Genomic DNA, 17,754 nt, shown 5'->3' with positions numbered 1-17,754 from the left:
ATCCTGGCTTGTAATTACCAGTTTTAGGCAGTGTTTACAAACAAAAGACATGGTTGCTAACCAGCTTGTGATAGGCTGAGAGGAGCTCAGTCTGTGACTCACACAGAGCCTGCAGGGGAAGTGGAGAGGGTGTGTATAACTTCTACCTATCACAAGCAGACCAGCACATTCCAGCCTGACTGCCTCAGCCCAACAAAGCCGTCAGAGGAAAGAAGATTAGATCATATAACAGAGATAATACAGCCACTATGCAACTAGGAAAGGCTGCAGTAAGACAGACCACATTAGAACAGGTATAGGAACTTATAGGATAGAAGAAATAAGGCTGGAAATTTTGTTACAGAGTCTCTTTAAAGGCAGATCCAACTGATGCTCCTCCCCTTTGGTGTAGATCATGCGACTGCATCCCTTTGCCTTGGTCACATGACATTGTGCTGAAGGAATGCAGAGTTTTGTATAATGTTTTCGCTTTAGAGCCACCTTATCATAAAGGGCCCAAACACCTGCCTCGCCCAAGAAGGAGCTGATGTTTGTGTGCATTAGACATGCTTTATTTTTATCATTCATTTTTTTTGTTTTCGTTTTTACAATTTATTTTAACGTCTCACATAAACAAAACACGAACAGTTTATTGAACCATGCCCAACTGAGATGACATCATAACCAACAGTCACCTAATTCTGAGCGGTGGGCGGGGCACCCCACGTCTTCCGGGCCGCCAACTCGAGGACCTGCCCCCCAACAAACAACACGGCACAACTCGTTACAGAAACAGGGTGGATCTTACACTTTATTAGCACCATGTGACGTTTCAGCACCTCAATTAGCACCTTTGTAAATTGGCTCTCTTTCGAGAACACCATTTTTCACTTTGCTGGAAACAAGTTGACACTCTGAGGTAGTCAAAACCCAGCGGAAGTTGTCGGTTTTTAACTTCCTCTCTTGAAGCTATTCAAAGGCCACAAATGATGTGAGCTTTCACGTTTTTTATTGGGCTTTTTGATTTTTTTTTCGTACAAAAAGCTGACATTTATTTAGTATTCCACAACATGATGTTAAACTCGTGAAAGACGTCCAGGTTGGCACGGTGGTTCCCGTCGAATTGCATTGCACGATGCTCCGTCTTTTTCCATCTCTTTTTGCCCGAAGTGGGAGCAGTTTGGTGATCGGAGAACCTCACGAAACACGTCAGCTTTCAGTATTGAACATACAAAAAGGGCAAAGAGAGGATGTTACTTAAGTTAGTTTTTGTGTTCTATGAGTTCATGCTATTTAAAGCAGACTGGGCCAATGTCCAATCCGAATTCCTGATCTGGGCCACCAATGTCCAAAGGTGCAAGGTCCAGGATGGGTAAGCGTGATGGTTTGTTCGTTCTGTATTCTATGACTGTCCTGCCCCATTCGCCCGTGTGTCTCTGCAGGGAGAAAATACACAGTTATTCTTTAGCGCAATGTTTCAGAGCTCAGAGATTTTCACAAGCATTTAGGTAGGACATTATTTGCTTTGGTCAGTTCTCCTGAGCTGTATATTCTAAGTCTGTGGGTTAAAGTGAACCGAGCACCCTTTTAGCACTCAGGACATTTCTATAGCACATGAAAGATGCATGCCAACAATCTGTTTCATTATTAAAATAAACTTTCATTTTACCTTGTATTTTACAATCAAAGTAGTTTTATTAGCCTGTTTCAGCAGCCTGACCGTCCGCAGAAATCTCAGGAAGCTAATTGTTTTATTGAGCCAATTACCCAGAAGAAAACAATACCATTTCATCAACAAAGGTGGTGGGTATTTAGGACTGTTTCTTCAAAGACATTGTGTGTGTCAAACAGTCCTAATTACCCACCCCTTTTTGTTGATGAAAAGGTATTCTTTACTTCTGGGTAATTGGCTCAATAAAACAATTAGCTTCCTGAGATTTCTGCAGATGGTCAGGCTGCTCAAACAGGCTAATAAAACAACTTTGATTGTAAAATGCAAGGTAAAATGAAAGTTAATTGTAATAATGAAACAGATTGTTGACATGCATTTTTCATGTGCTATAGAAATGTCCTGAGTGCTAAAAAGGTGCTCGGTTCACTTTAAAGTATTGGAAGAAGAGGATCAGCAGCAGGGATGGTCATAATTGCCAAATTTTGAATTCGCAGAAATTTCAAAATTTCAAGTGGAATGCCGAATGAATCCCAAATTTTGGAAATTCTGAGTTCACAACTATGTTCACAATGGGGTTGCAATTTTGCTTCAAATTTTTGCATTTTGCCTACAGTTTTCACATTCACGCATGCTTCGTAGACCTTTTTCGTGGTTAATGTGAAAATTAGTAAAAAATATCTACTGGGCTTGGGCTAAGAAACATAAATGCAAAAATTCTAAGCAAAAATATGAAAATGATAAGCACATTTTTTTCGGACTTTACAAATCACAATTGCGTGAATTCTGAATTCCAACTTTCTATTCAATACAGTGAAATTCCGATGCAAACATTGGAATTGTACAAGAGCCATAATCAGCAGGAGGACCAGGCAATCGGCGTTGTTTATAGAGAACTAAAAATGGCCTCGTCCGCATCTCTCTCATCACAGGCTTGCTTTAAGGATTGGAATACATCAGTCTATTTATCAAACAACTAGACAGAGAGATGTCTACAGAGATGCTGAGGGAGGGCATTTGCTCATTATAACTTTTCAAAGACAATTCATTTCGACAAGGTACGTAAATAAATAAATATTATTATATATCGATCCCATCTCCGATGTCTCTTGATGGATTTGACCATTAATCGAGCAGGTGCTTCGGGGCTAATTCCTTGAGGCCTCTTAGTGATATTGAGGGGAACAGATCATCATAGCTGTTGGCATTTCTCGTGGTTTTCAGGTATATCATGGTCTCTCAAGCATTGCCCATTGTTTTATGACTGGTCTTACCGTGCATCCGTCTTCCAGGACACTGAAGGTGAATCTGCTGTTGCCTTCTGCTCTCAGCTCCACGTCGTTGGATCCCTGCAGCATGACGGCCTTCTTCAGGTTGCCGCTCTCCTCATCCATGTAGGCGATGCTGTTCTTGCAGTGGTAGGTGATGTTCTGGGAGGCGTGGTTAGCCAGCAGACGCATGAAGGCGAATTGGGTGGCCATGTCCTTGCTTGTGACTCCTTCCTCGTTGTATTCAAACTGATTCAAGAAGGAAAGATAAGCAACACGAATATATTATCTGTGTGGCAGTCAAGAAAGCCAGTGCAAATCGGAACAACTAAAAATAGGAAACACAAGAGTTCTTATTTCTGTTTATTTCTGTGTAGGTTCAACTGGAGGCCGCTGTGTCCCAGAGTTGTTCATCTGGAGGACGTGCCAAGAGAACTAAAGCGTTAGATCTCCTTGTCCCATGGCAGGTTGAATTCATGGTTATGGGGTAGTGATATTATAGCTAGTTATCAAGAGTTAAAGTTACATCTATGCTCATGTGAAACATACGGGTTAGGGTAGGGTTAGGGTTTAGGTAGAGCAAGAGTTAAGTTTTGACAAAATGTTAAATTAAGGCTTTGGAGGGTCAGCACTTTAGGAAAAGTTAAACTTAGTACAGCTGCTCATCATCATTTGACATTTTAAGAGGTTAGTGCTAAGCTACAATAAAGGGTTATGGATAAGTTGTCGAAGCTGTAAAGTAGGACATTGTCCTAAGTCTATATCCAGTGCCCTGACCATACAGCACAAAATTATTTAAACCCCTCTAAAATTATGACTAAAACATGGCTATTTATACAAATAAATTAATTTAAACCATCTTTTTTGGTGTGACTTGCGTGAACCATATAAGGCAAGATCACTTACGTTCAGGATAGACCCAGTTTTACAGTATATAAGCTCCTCAAGCTCTGACTGTTCAGATGTAATAATGCTCTGAGCTCTCTGCTTATCAGACATTACATAAACTGAGTGAGGAGTGCTTGACCTAATTTTGGCTCAGCCACGGCAAAAGAAAAGAAAAGGTTCAATGGAGTGCTGACGTGTGACCAGTATGGTTGCATGGACTGTGGTAAACCTTCTTTGATGGTTTATGTAATGTAGCTAGGAAGATACCAGACAAGTTGTTTCATAAAGCTATAAAGTTCCCCAAAACCTACCTGAGTGCCTCCGTTAAGGGTTTCGCCGAACCATAGGTGCTTCTTCTCCTTGTTGGAAGTGTTGATGTACCAGTTCTTCTGTGGAATGTTGTCAGGGTTTGCGTGAATGCAAGTCTCACCAGTGGAGAAATCGCAGAAAACTCTGATGGCATCAGATGTGCAACCTTGGTTGGGGTCAATCCAGTAAAATCCTAGAAAGGAAAAGGTTATAGTTTATAATTTCCGACCAGACCAACTTTTCAATGAACATCCACCTGACCAGGGGAGAAAGTTGAAGAACCTTTCTACTCACCACTGGTCCAGTCGGGGTGGCTGAGTCTCAGATCGCGGCAGGTACGAGCAGGGTTCTTTCTTGAGCCTTCTGGGGTCAGGATGGTCTCGAGTTGCTGGTTCAGAGTTTTCAGAGTAGCGTCAACTTCATAATCCTTAGGTCTGCGATCGGGTTGGTCAGCTCTGTAGAATTCACCACCATCATGTTCATATCCACCTCCAGAAGGACCAGGGTGACCAGGAGGACCAGGGGGACCGGGAGGACCCTACATTTTACAAACAAGAGGTCAACAAATGTGCAATATTTTCACTGTGTTATATAGCAAACAATTAGCAGGAAAATGCAGGACGAGCCCGTGTAAGTAAAGTTTGCCGGCTAAGCCAAAATAACTTTTGGTCATACTTCAGTGATCTGTTTTTTTCAGGGTCTGAAGTGAGGCCCAGCCATATAACTTGGATATTTACTCATATTGCTCCTTGAGAAACCAGTCTCAGCTCTGAATGTGTTGGGTTCAGAAAATCCTTTACAGCTGCCTGAGGTCATTTCTGACCACAGCTAGATATAAAATTGGCACCAATAAAAAAAAAAACTTTTCGGGAAAAAAAAAAAAAGAAGAAGAAAGAAACAGACGCAGAGTCCAGGCTATAAAATAGACACCCTTCATGGGGTCCTTCCATGCCACCGGCCCTGTGTACCTGTGTGTGCATGCACCTCAGCACATTCATATGAGCATTACCCAGCATGCAATGAACTTTTTTTAGTATGAACAGCTACTCACTGCAGGGCCAGTGAATCCATTGGGACCACGGGGACCAACGGGACCTACGGCACCAGAATGACCGCTGCGACCTTCCTTGCCTGGAGGACCAGAGGGACCGGAGGGACCCTAAAATGGAGGAAATATTCCAATGTTGTTAATGAAATATAGAAAACATTAAAATCTGAATGCTGTCTGGACAGAAGTGGCTGAATATTACTTACTCTTGGACCAACGGGGCCCATGGCACCAGAGGGTCCAGACTCACCAGGGGTACCCTAAATGCAAAGGACAAAAAAAAGCAACAAAAAAATAAAAATTTTACCAGGACTGCAATAAAACCAACTTCTCGTACAATAAGGTGCATGAATAATGAGGGAAATGCATAGATTAAGGGGAACACTGCAATGCAGCGATGGACAAGGAAATGCTAAGAAGTCTGAGTTGATGCAAATGTTATGCTAAATATTCGCAGCCTGAAAATAGACTGGTCAGATACAGCAGTTGCATTTTAAGGTGTATATTTTTTCAAATACATTTCTTTATTATTAGTGATTATTTCTATCTCTATCCAACCCTAATACAGGATACTAGATTGGGACAGAAAGAAAGAAAAAACAAAACTAACCCCAAAAACAAAAACAAACCCCAAAAACAGAAGAAGCGATAAAAGTCGTGTTTGTGTAGAAGAAGCAATAAAAGTCGTGTTTGTGTACTTACAGCGGGACCGGGAAGACCAGACAGACCATTGTGTCCCTTGCGACCTTCCAGACCTCTTCCTCCTCTCTCTCCAGCCTCTCCCTTGTCACCACGAGTACCTTGAGGACCCTGTATAAAGTCATGTATGTTAGTCACATGTCCTGGACACACAACTAAGGCCTGTCCACCCACAACTGGGATTCCGGTTATGGGTAAATACGGCCGCTAACTTTTCCTTAAAATATGAAAATCCTCTGCTGCCAAATGTCCATGTCGACCATCTAGATTATGAAGCCTCTGCTACTTAATTTTACCTAAAGTGAATGTGTCGTCTACAAGTCCCTAAAACAGTTCCAGCTGCCAATGCTGGGGACCCCTGGTAATATTAGCTATGATCGTTTGGTATTGCACACTTGCGGCATAAGTTTATTTTCCTGGATAGTTGGCAAGATCCATTGCTAAGAAGCATGGCTCCCACCAAAGCCCAGAATAGTCTCCTCGGTGCAAGATACTAATAATATTTTGCAATGCTTGTTTGCCTCAAAGCATAACATAATACCCCCCCCCCCCCCCCCCTAACTAGTGCAAACCGAGCCATTTGCACTCTACCCCCCCCCCCCACACCTAGAATAACCCCAACACAACAGGACCTTATGGGTGCCGTAGGTGGGAGGAGGTGGGAACTCAGAGACGAAATGTTGAAGAGTCCCTAACTTCAAAGCAATCATTGAAATGATCAATTTAATTGGCTGGAAGTTGAATCCTACCACAAAGGACAGCACAATTTAGGTTGGATTTGTATGCCAGTCTGATTGAAATCGATCTGAATCTGTCACCCCACATCATGTGGTACCACTCAGTTCCTTTCAAATTAATCAATTAAGGGGAAAAGGGATAGAAGTTTTCTAGTCTGTTTGTAGCTTTAATTAATAAGACACTAAAAATCGATTGGAAGTTATTCATTGATCTTCAATGTAGGAGAGGATTTCAGGCACGTCTGAGCTTAAGATGTATAAGAATTGAACCCAGTAGATGCACGGTGTGTAATAACCTAATATACATATCCCGCCTATATAATATACTTACAGAAGGACCTCTGGCACCGGCAGGACCAACAGCACCGGCGGAGCCACTTGGACCCTAAAACAGAGAAGAAGAGTTAAAAAGTGCAGAATGTCACAAGAAGAAGACTTGCACAAAGAACACGCCCTTCCTGTCACATGACACCATGCAGGTGTGAGAACCTGTCATTACTTATCGGTATACTTGGCATAAATATTTAACAGTGCCAATTCTAAGAGAGTCCGCAGACCAATGTTCCACGGTGCCATAAAATTCACTCGGTGCACTCGAAAGTGTAATAAACCTGCGCAGCCACTGCCATCCGCTTGCATGCGCAGACTGTCATTTATGGAGGCCAGGACACTGACCTCAGCCACTTAATAACACTTCTGTGGAGGAGAACACTTCAAGCTCGCTGCAAAATGAGGCAGGCAGAGGCGTAGCTATGGGGGGGCGAGGGGGGACACATGTCCCCGGGCGCAGCACTGTGAGAATGCTCAGCACGGCCGCTGCACCCTCACATGCATGAGAGGTGGCTCACTGGCTGCCAGAAGTGCCCCTCCTTCTCTCACTCCCGCTGCAGAGGTGTGCAGAAACGTTAGCATCAGTAGAAAAAGGGGGGGGGGGGCATGTCTGGCTATCTATAGGGGGCACACCTGGCTATCTATAGGGGGCACACCTGGCTATCTATAGGGGGCACACCTGGCTCTTTAATGTAGCTATTGGATAACGTGGGGAAGAGGACATCAACACTAGGTTATTATTTCTGTCTGTGTCTCTGACAGTGAGGGGCGATCTCCCCAACAGACACACAGACAGCAGTAAAACCCTGCCTGAGGATCTAGCCCCTCCTCTCTCTAGACAAACGGCAGCAGCAGATTGCTGAATCTTCTATCGGTCGATATCACAATGTTTTTAGCGACCCGGATTACATCAGTGGGGATTATTACTCTGGCACCTCTCTGGCCATCTGTGAGTTCTGTTCTCTCTTATTTATAAAATGCTTTGTAACATTGCTGGAAAGTGGACTTTCAGAAGGTTTCTTTTATTTTTAATCACACCCCTGCTGTTACCCGAGATAAGTGGCCAAATATTGTATACAGAGATAACACTATTGTCCTTGAGGCTTTGACATTAAACGTGCACTGTCCAGTCTGACGACCACAGAGTTCTGCTCTAATACATCTGAGAAGTTATTGAGAAAGTCCACTTACAGATTCACCACGATTTCCAGATTTGCCAGCGGGACCGGTGGCACCGGCGGGTCCAGGAGCTCCGGCAAGGCCGGCGGGTCCAGTGTTACCGGGGTAACCGCGCTCTCCCTGTAAGAGAACATCAAATGTTATTACAAGTCGTTCCCCGACAGAATATTCATTACAGTGAGAAGGAAGATTTGTTACAACTACAAAGAGTGGATGATCCAAACTGGACCCGCTTATCAGGAGGACGGACAGCCCGAATCTCCTGTCTGAGGAGGACGATCGTCTGCTATGGCTAGAGTTCATTCAATCATCCTATCACATCATTGGACAGAGGACACACTGTGCAGATTGTTTACTTTAGTTCTAAAGGTGGCCACACACCATACAATAAAATGGTCCGATTTTACAGCAATTCGATATAAACTATCCTTTCTACAGAAAAAAACTCAGAAGTGAAAATTCGTTAGGATTTCCCTTTTTTCCCTCAATTGGAGTGGCGGAACTTTCTGGCCAATTTTTTTGGCAGATTGTATGGTGTGTGGTAGATCATTTCCATAATGTAGAGATTCAAGCAATGTTTTCAATCATTTTTTTTTTCATAATTGGGGATAAATTGAACACACGTGTGTGGTACATTGGTCAGATTCTTCTAGAGCCCAACTGAAGAAAATTTATTTCTGGCAGTAGGTTGGAAAGAGTTTCTGGAAACTTGTATGAACTTTTGCGGATAATAATAAGCTAAAAAAAAAACCCCTTCTTGGTTGCTTCAAATGTATGGAGAAGAATCGTGTCTTCCCTAAATCACAGCTCCCAACTGTCCCTTTTTCAGAGGGACAGTCCCTCTTTCCTCCTCATGTGTCCCTCTTTCAGGACTGATGTACAGATTTATGTAACTACGTGTATTTTCCTACTGAAAAATGCAGCCTTTCTGAAATATGTTCAAATGGTACTGACTGTGGCCAGCACAATTTTTGCTTTCCTGGTTAGTGTTTTTTGTTCTGTGTCAGTGACTCAGAAAGTTTTAGAAGAAGAGGATGAACACAACAGGACGGCAGCATTTTACATACTCCTCCCACTTGTACTTACTCCTCCCACTTCAGCTTGTATTTTTAGAAAGGCAAGAAAGAAAATGTAATAAAAAATAGATACAAACAAAAAAAAACTGGGTCAAAAAACTTCTACCACTTTGGTTGTAATGGACTCGACAAATATTTAATTCTAACCAATCAGATTCTGGCTCTCATTCTCAGTGATGGATGCTAATTTGTTGACAAACAGCACAGACATTTCCCTCGGGTTATTTGTTGTGTTGTAATTACCTTAGCACCTGGGAGACCATCACGGCCAGGAGGACCATCGTTACCGGGATGACCCTATAGAGGAGGAAATAAAGGCATGTTAGTTTACATATGTGACCATCATTAGCTTATCATAGATGAATGTGTGGAATGTACACGGATGCTTGGCTTCCTGGAAGCACATGTACTTGGACTCTGCTTTGGTTTTTCATTCATCTATGTTCTTTCATGATGAGGTCCATTATGGAGGTGCAGCCTGTGTACAAACTGGTGGCCCCTCTGTGTAGCTCGGACAGCCTGATCTTTACCCAACCACTACCTTTGGATGATAAAGTCCATCACCGATATGGGAGATGTTACCCGACTTGTGACCCCTCTGTCCAGCTCTGGCATCCTGATCCACAACCACCCACAACCTCTACCTTTGGATGATAAAGTCCATCACCGAATCGGGAGATGTTACCCGGCTTGTGACCCCTCTGTCTAGCTCTGGCATCCTGATCCTCAACCACCCACAAGCTCTACCTTTAGATGATAAAGTCCATCACCGGGCAGGGGGATTTTTCCAGACTGGTGACCCGTCTGTATAGCCCTGGCTGGCATACTGATCTTCACCCAACCACAAACTCTACCTTTGGATGATAAAGTCCATCACCGAGTAGGGAGATGTTACCCGACTTGTGACCCCTCTGTCCAGCTCTGGCATCCTGATCCTCAACCACCCACAAGCGCTCACAAGTAGTTTATAAACATGATATACAGGCAAGGTTTGAAGGGATTCATTACCTACTCTGAGAAGTTGCTGGCCTTAGAAGCCAGAATATCTGCCATTGCACAACTGGTTAATCTACATTGTTTAAACATTTTGAGGGGAATAAACAGACTTCTTTACATGTCTGAGGACATCTCTATGGTGTTCTAACTCAAACTGGAAAAGAGTAAACCATAGACAATGGGTATGCTAAAACTCAAAGCTCTATTCAGGGATATTTTGTGTGTCGGCTCTCCTTGCCAATCTCTCATCTGTTCTCAATCCATAACTGACAATTTTAGTGTCACGGTTTGGTTACTTACATCACGACCAGCTTCTCCAGCTTGACCAGTGGGACCAGGAGGACCAACAGGGCCAGAGGGACCACGGGAACCAGCATTACCAGCAAGACCAGATGGGCCAGCCTCACCCTATGGGGGAAACATAAGCTCAGTCAATGACACAAAGCTTACAGACACACAGAACACATTCTTCAATCTCTGAATGATAAACTTTAAAAGAACTCAAATGGTAATTTTTTTTTCATATCCATTGTAAATTGTACATTTTGTTATGTTCCTATCCATATTTGTCTGTGTCTGTTATACTTCCTGTATAATGTGTAATATCTGCCTCTGCAGTCCTCGCTTTTCAGCGGTTCCTGCCGTCAGAGTTTGCACTGAACCCAAGGCCTCTGACTCTGACACCATACACCTGCATCGGGTGGGCAGAGTGGTCTCTCTTTGTCTTGAGAAGCAAATCATGAAGTTCTGTGATGTCTGTTGTTATCAGAAGACACAAATTGGATTCACGTCCGGCTTGCTATTGTGTCAAGTGCTTACCTCGTCAGAATGGACCAACCAATATGTACGCCACATTAGTGAGCGGTGACGAGGTTTAGGTCCGGACTCTACACATTAAAGCTGCCTGTACTATACTCCATTCTCCTGTTCAATTGACCCTTCAATTTGATCATTTTATCGGGGGAAAATCGATTATGTTCCAAACTGCTCGATCGATTGAAATTGGTCGATATCTGGTTGAATCTCCCACTTTACTTATCCGGGCAGGATGGCAAAAATCGATCTATTGTAAAGGCATTAGGTATTGTTCACATGATTTTAATCGACACAGAATCGATTTTTCGATTTCAGAGCTTGGAGGCACAACATTGTTAAGATCTATTAGTCAAGGAGAATTGTATAGGATCTCGCTTACAGTGTGTGGGCCACTAGTCAATCAGCTTTTGATCGACCATACTGTTGTTGATCACCCAACAAAGTCGACTATTTAATCCCTCGATGGAAAATGAAGTAAAGTATGGACACCGTTACAATAATGGCGATATATAAGATATATATAACACCTGCAGTGAGTCATAGTTGTCCTGCACCATTACAGATCAGTCATTGGGAGACGTGGCGGGTTGCCACAAAATGTAAACATGCATGGTTGCTCTACGGAGACTGGCGCTAGCTCATTGGTCGTCCTATATGATTTACCTATTACAGAACTTCTTTGGTAATTATATAGTTTATGAAATATGGAATAACTATAATGAAATGTTGTGTATTGTTCAGTGTGTTTGGCCCATGTCGTGTATAGAACTGAAATAATACCGTTGAGTTTTCACCAACAAACGTGAAATAATCCACCTTAACTATGCACACACAAAAAACAAAACAACTTTTTATATTGCCTTACGTTTGATCCAGGACCGCCGGGAAGACCACGTTCTCCTCTTGTTCCAGGGAGACCTACAATACCACGAGCACCGAGCACACCGGAGGGACCTGAGGTACCAGGAGCACCCTGACAATCGGAAAAACTGCATTATTTCTCAGATTTCGGGAGATCAGAATATTTGAATAGCAGACAAAATATATGAAATCCTGTGAGCGCTATACTGTATAACCACAAGGTAAACATGTCCGATAGATTGTAGTGACTCCATATTTATCACCTGGCACTTCCTCTGCCCGTCCTGGTCCATGCATGTGGACATCGTCTTGGGCAATCTGTACCTTACCATACTGTTCATCTACATATTAGTGGACCTGGGCTGATCACCAAATGATGGGGTGGGGGCAGCCAAGGCAGGTGGACTAATAACAGAATTCTGGGGGAGTTGACACCTTTCATTAGGTTTTCTGATCTCACATGACTAATTCTCTGAAACTCAGGAAAGTAAACTAGTAGTGGCAATAAGATATGTAAATGAAATAGATATAAACTTCTACGTGTGTGCGTCTATCCGGCACTGATATCCAGTTAGAAATACACAAATGTGCACATTTACGTGTGTGCGTCTATCCGGCACTGATATCCAGTTAGAAATACACAAATGTGCACATTTTTTGTTTTAGTTACAAGGGTGTTTTGTTGGGGTGAGTCTTTCAAAAGTTAAGGCCCAACTTTAGTAAAAAAAATGTAGTAGTTTAGTTTCAGATAAAGTGATTAAGTAAACAGAGCAATTTGCGGAGGCTTTGTATGCTGATGTCCGTGTCCTTTTTGGTGACATTTTCCACACTTCCTTATCTGAAACTTTGTGGACTAAATTTGTACATCAGGGACAGAAAAGGCAATAAAAAAACCTCTTCGTTTCGGGGAAAGAGGGTTGAATTTCAGCTAAGGTTTCATGGCTGTCCTCGATTTCCTGATTTTCTGACCTCACATGAGAGCTCCCGACATCACAGGAAGAGGAAGTGGGGAAAGTTTTCCACAGTGGAGGGCCGTTACAACCAGGCAGAGAGCCTCGTGCGTCCTCACTGTGTCCAGAAATAAGTCTGTCTGGAACTGGTGGTCATTTCAGCCAGAGCAGGAAGTTGTTATGTTGTCGATGTTACTTACAGCAGGGCCGCTTTCTCCATGTGGACCTTTGTCTCCAGAAAGACCTTGTGGGCCGGGATGACCTTGTTCACCAGGACGACCAACGGGGCCAGCATCACCACGGGGACCTCTTGCACCATCTTTGCCAGGGTGTCCAGTTGGGCCAGTAGGTCCACCAACGCCCTGAAAAAAAAAGTTAAATTGTAGCTGAACGATGCTAACCAGATACAGAACAGTTATCAGAATGTCTCCATTCCTCTTGTCTACTCCCACTCAAGCTTGGCACATTATGGGTTTGCATACAATCACGCTCCATCTTTTGAAGTTGTTTGGGATGAAACATTTACTCCCTCTGTGATGTCCATATCAGCAATCACACTGATAGACAAAGGTACTGGGAGCCATGAATAAACTGTAGTGGGCAGCTTTTTAGACCTTCCTGAGCCTGTCCCCCCCCTCCCCCCCCACACACATTTTTTCATACACTTATATAAATAAACGGCCCCTTCACAGGCTTGGTGTAAATAAGAGCATTTTCTTCCTCTGCACCATCAGATGACCAGAGCAGAAGCAGGTCAACTATAGAGTCTCCTTATCTTCCTCCTAGACATCATGGTACTACACAGTTTCAGATGGAAATGTACTACGTGGTCTTCAGGAGTCCGGACTTCTATATTAAAGCCCAGTGAATCCATCGGTATGGGGAGAAGAATCCCCTTAAAACATGGCCAACATGCAAATACTGATCCGTACCATGTCATTGTTAAATATTTATAGTTTTGGGTGAGAATGTAACTTCTGGTCTTCAGGACTTCTCTTTTAAAGTTCACTGAGTACCACTGGTGGTGAGGATGAGAACCACCTTTGGTGTAGGGCCAGTGGATGGATATTGTGCTGGTGAAGGGCTCTGCCTCTGACACAGGAGACCTGGGTTCTCAGCTCTTCCTATTCAGTAAGGAGACCGTGGGCAAGACTCCCTAACACTGCTATTGCCTATAGAGTGCTCCCTAGTGACTGCAGCTCTGGTGCTTTTAGTCCACCAGGAGAAAAGCGTGATATAAATGTTACTTGTCTTGTCTCGGACCAATTATATTATGTTATCACTGAACACTATTCGTCATCCTCTGGCTGTTCTTCAGTTTCAAAAAAATCTAATATGTAAAGACGTCATAATAATATGTTTACTTACAGGGGGTCCGGGAGTGCCTACTCTTCCAGCAGGGCCAGGGAATCCGTTAGCTCCCTATGGATGATAAAAGAGAAGTACCTATGAGTCTCTAAGTGAACTTTCCATGACTGGAGCAGAAGACATCCATTGGCTTTAGTTACTTACAGAGGGACCGCCATCACCACGAGCTCCAGTGCTTCCAGCAGGACCATTTGGACCCTACAGAGATTCAAACAAAAAGATTAGTGACTATGGCATGTAGCAAACACAGCTAATTCTGAAGATACATGCTAAAACATAACTCCATGGAGCTAGGTCAGAGGAAAATGAATCCTTCAGCCATGACATCATTACTAAAATTATGAAGACCACTCAGCCTTCCAACTTTTCTCCTAAACTCAAATTATGATGACCTCTCATCCTTCCAACTTTTCTCCTAAACTCAAATTATGATCTCTCAGCCTTCCAACTTTTCTCCTAACTCTCTCACATTTTGTGTAAAAATAATTTCTGTGAAGAAGTACAGGAGTATAGTTAGCCAACTTTATAACTTTATATAGACTTATATAGGCTAGTCATAGATGAATAGGTACCCACTAGTGAGTGATAGCTTTCCCAGAACAGTCCCTAAATGATGTGACATCATCCACCAGAAGTACTCATAGGAGGACACTGGCTGAGAACCTCTGATCACCACACCCTTCTGCAGCTATGACAACGATATCACTGTTCTATTGACAGCAATCAGTGCCGAACCCCACACAACCTCCTGCATGTCCTGAGCAAATCTCCATCCCCACCTTTCCATCTTTTATTAAACAGGTGCTAGCCATAACCTTCTCTCAGCCATCATACTGCCCAGTGCCCTGTCCACACCTGCTGAACTGATCCTAGAGCACTTGACTAATATATGAATGTTGCTAAATTAGGGATTCCCCTGAGCGGTTCTAAGTATATTTACAGAATTTTTAACTTACAGCGGGACCAGAGTTGCCAGCAGCACCGACGGGACCAGGTGATCCGAGTTCTCCTTTAATACCTTTGGGTCCTCTTTCTCCTTTAACACCAGCATGGCCAGCAGCACCCTGTTGACAGATATCAATGTATGCGATTACTTTATGTTATTTTGAAGGACATTGATGATAAGAGACTTCTGGAACAGTACTGTCAGATACTTACAGGAGGACCAGCAAAGCCAGTAGTACCAGCAGGTCCAGCCTCACCACGTTCACCCTGTACACAAGAGAAACATAGTCGTAACTGATGAGCAGAAAACCAAAAATCGTCAGAGGAACTGAATTTACGATTGGAAGGCTTTGGTGATGCCTGAATTTACGATTGGAAGGCTTTGGTGATGCCTGAATTTACGATTGGAAGGCTTTGGTGATGCCTGAATTTACGATTGGAAGGCTTTGGTGATGCCTGAATTTACGATTGGAAGGCTTTGGTGATGCCTGAATTTACGATTGGAAGGCTTTGGTGATACCATTTGTTTGTGGCCATCTTATTTAAAATAAACAAAGAGTGTTCATTTAAAAATAAGACTTAAATATTTTGGCCGCCAAATGAAAAGACATGATTCATTGCATAAGACTCTGATGTTTATGTGAAATGATGGAGAAACGAGAAGGGGCAGCACAGGCTAAGCTGGACAGATGGAATTAACGAAATTATGAAAATGTATATGCAGGAGTTCAGAGAGGCCTCAACTTCCCAACCAGCTACTAATTCCCGAGACGTCACGAAGAATCGGACGCAACTGAATGATGGCAGAAGAAGGGAAGAAGACCTCAAGCTGTATGTTTAGAAGAATGCACCATCAAGACTTTTATTCTATCGTGACCAATTTTTTATGCAAAATGATGTAAAGCCCAAGTTTCTCCTCCCTGGTTGTGTTAAATGAGAGTCTATCACCCTCTCCTGAGTCATAACAGATCATAGCGAGGGCCTCTGAATCATTCGTGAACTGAGAATTAGTATTTGTACAGCTGAATTTGTATTCATCATGCCAGCAAGAATACTGAATCCAAGACTGCCTGGATTTATTCTCCAGAAATGATCCCGTTTTCCAGCAGTCCTCCTCGCCATGGTCCAGTGTGACTCAGGTGAGGATTTAACTCTGCTTATGTTCTCCAGCTGAGCAGAACCTTAGTAATTGAAGTCGCTGGTCTGCCTCACATTCATGGGGCTGGAGAAAATAACTTTCTTTAGGATAAATGCCTTGAGGTGGAAAAAATGCTATAAGGCAACTTTAGAAATTAAGTTGAGTTATGTACTGTTAAAGAAAAAACAGAAGACAGAAAGAGGATAGTATACCATCATGTAAAGCTAATAATACAGCATATCAGGAGCGTAGCAATAGGGGGTGCAGAGGTTGCAACTGCATCGGGGGCCCCGGAGGGCCCTCCCTCAACTACAGTATTAGCTCTCTATTGGTCCTGTGCTCATAATAATCACTTCTATAGATACTTTGAATAGTGGTAATCATTAGCAAACTGTTCCCCACCCCCTTCTTGCACCTCTGGCACTGTAGTTACCATTGGCAGGTTTTGGTGCGCCGTATCAATTGTTATGTACAGAGTGCTTGGGGGGGCCCCGTTGTAAAACTTGCATCAGGGCCCACAGCACCTTAGCTATGTCACTGCAGCATATGATGAAAGCAAATAGAGTGAAGCTCGGAACAGAAAAAGAAATTAAGGAAAAAACCATTGGATATACTTGTATATACCTTCCTTATTGCAGATGTACTGCACTTGTCAGAGAACAGAAAGGTGCAGAGCTTTAACTCAGGGGAGTAACTATAGGGCAGCAGCCCCGCCCCCTACGAGTGCAGGGGGGCTCAGAGCTATTGGGGGGGGGGGGCCTCTAACCACTAACCTTCAGTCCCTGAAATACAGGAGCCCGTCCTTCAGATCAGCTGTTTTTGTGGCTACTTGTGGTCCATTTAAAAATCATGATGGCCATATTTGTTTTATGACCCTTGAAAGGTGGGCTCCAAGGCTGTGAGGGTCAACAGTGGGCGGCAAGGAAAGGGGTGTAAACATTCATAGGACCCCATCAAATGTTTTCTGGGGGGACACATGATTTGTAGTTACGCCCTTACTCAAAACGCGGGGAAGGTAAAGGGACGGGGGAAAGATGTTCTGTGGGAAGATCAGGACAGCAGCCTAGGCTGTAAACTAGAAAGTATTTACAAAGCAGAAGATTGTTTGTCAATACAAAATATATATATATTTTTTTTTAAAAATGTACTTTTTGAAGTGTTGCAAATTGACAATACTGCAGACATAATGGGGTTTTCTTTTTGATTTTATCTCAGAGAACAGGAGAACTTACGGGAGCACCACGAGGTCCAGCAGCTCCAGAACCTCCAGAGGGACCAGATTCACCCTAAAGAGACACAATAAATATTAGGGTGAGATCAATGACCATGTTTCCATGGGAACGTTATAAAATGCAGGTTGGATACTTGGATGGCATTCATGTATTAAACTTACTCTGTCACCGGGACCACCAGCAGGGCCAGGAGCGCCAGCAGCACCAGCTGGACCCTAAAGAGAGGAAATGAAACCATATTAACAGGATCGGCAGATGTTCCTCCT

At 43.2% G+C, this 17,754-nt stretch overlaps 1 protein-coding gene across 1 annotated transcript in view; it reads right to left on the bottom strand.

Annotated features, from left to right (window-relative positions):
• Positions 1–971: 971 nt before the first annotated feature.
• COL1A2 (collagen type I alpha 2 chain) overlaps positions 972–17,754 on the bottom strand; it is a 63,016-nt gene continuing 46,233 nt past the window's right edge. Inside the window, exons 32-50 of the mRNA XM_068236468.1 lie at positions 17,650–17,703; positions 17,489–17,542; positions 15,332–15,385; positions 15,130–15,237; positions 14,318–14,371; positions 14,174–14,227; positions 13,006–13,167; positions 11,860–11,967; positions 10,479–10,586; positions 9,426–9,479; positions 8,119–8,226; positions 6,929–6,982; positions 5,864–5,971; positions 5,368–5,421; positions 5,165–5,272; positions 4,408–4,651; positions 4,116–4,306; positions 2,923–3,165; positions 972–1,415 (exon numbers count right to left, since the gene is read on the bottom strand). Of these exons, the coding sequence (XP_068092569.1) occupies positions 1,269–1,415; positions 2,923–3,165; positions 4,116–4,306; positions 4,408–4,651; positions 5,165–5,272; positions 5,368–5,421; positions 5,864–5,971; positions 6,929–6,982; positions 8,119–8,226; positions 9,426–9,479; positions 10,479–10,586; positions 11,860–11,967; positions 13,006–13,167; positions 14,174–14,227; positions 14,318–14,371; positions 15,130–15,237; positions 15,332–15,385; positions 17,489–17,542; positions 17,650–17,703 (2,067 nt within the window). The 3' untranslated portion in view covers positions 972–1,268. The remainder of the gene's footprint in view (positions 1,416–2,922; positions 3,166–4,115; positions 4,307–4,407; positions 4,652–5,164; positions 5,273–5,367; positions 5,422–5,863; positions 5,972–6,928; positions 6,983–8,118; positions 8,227–9,425; positions 9,480–10,478; positions 10,587–11,859; positions 11,968–13,005; positions 13,168–14,173; positions 14,228–14,317; positions 14,372–15,129; positions 15,238–15,331; positions 15,386–17,488; positions 17,543–17,649; positions 17,704–17,754) is intronic.

The sequence above is a fragment of the Hyperolius riggenbachi genome, chromosome 5 (assembly GCF_040937935.1).
Source record: "Hyperolius riggenbachi isolate aHypRig1 chromosome 5, aHypRig1.pri, whole genome shotgun sequence".
Taxonomy (NCBI): Eukaryota; Metazoa; Chordata; class Amphibia; order Anura; family Hyperoliidae; genus Hyperolius; species Hyperolius riggenbachi.
The sequence above is the reverse complement of the archived record's forward strand: the minus strand, read 5'-3'. Positions and strand labels throughout refer to the sequence as shown.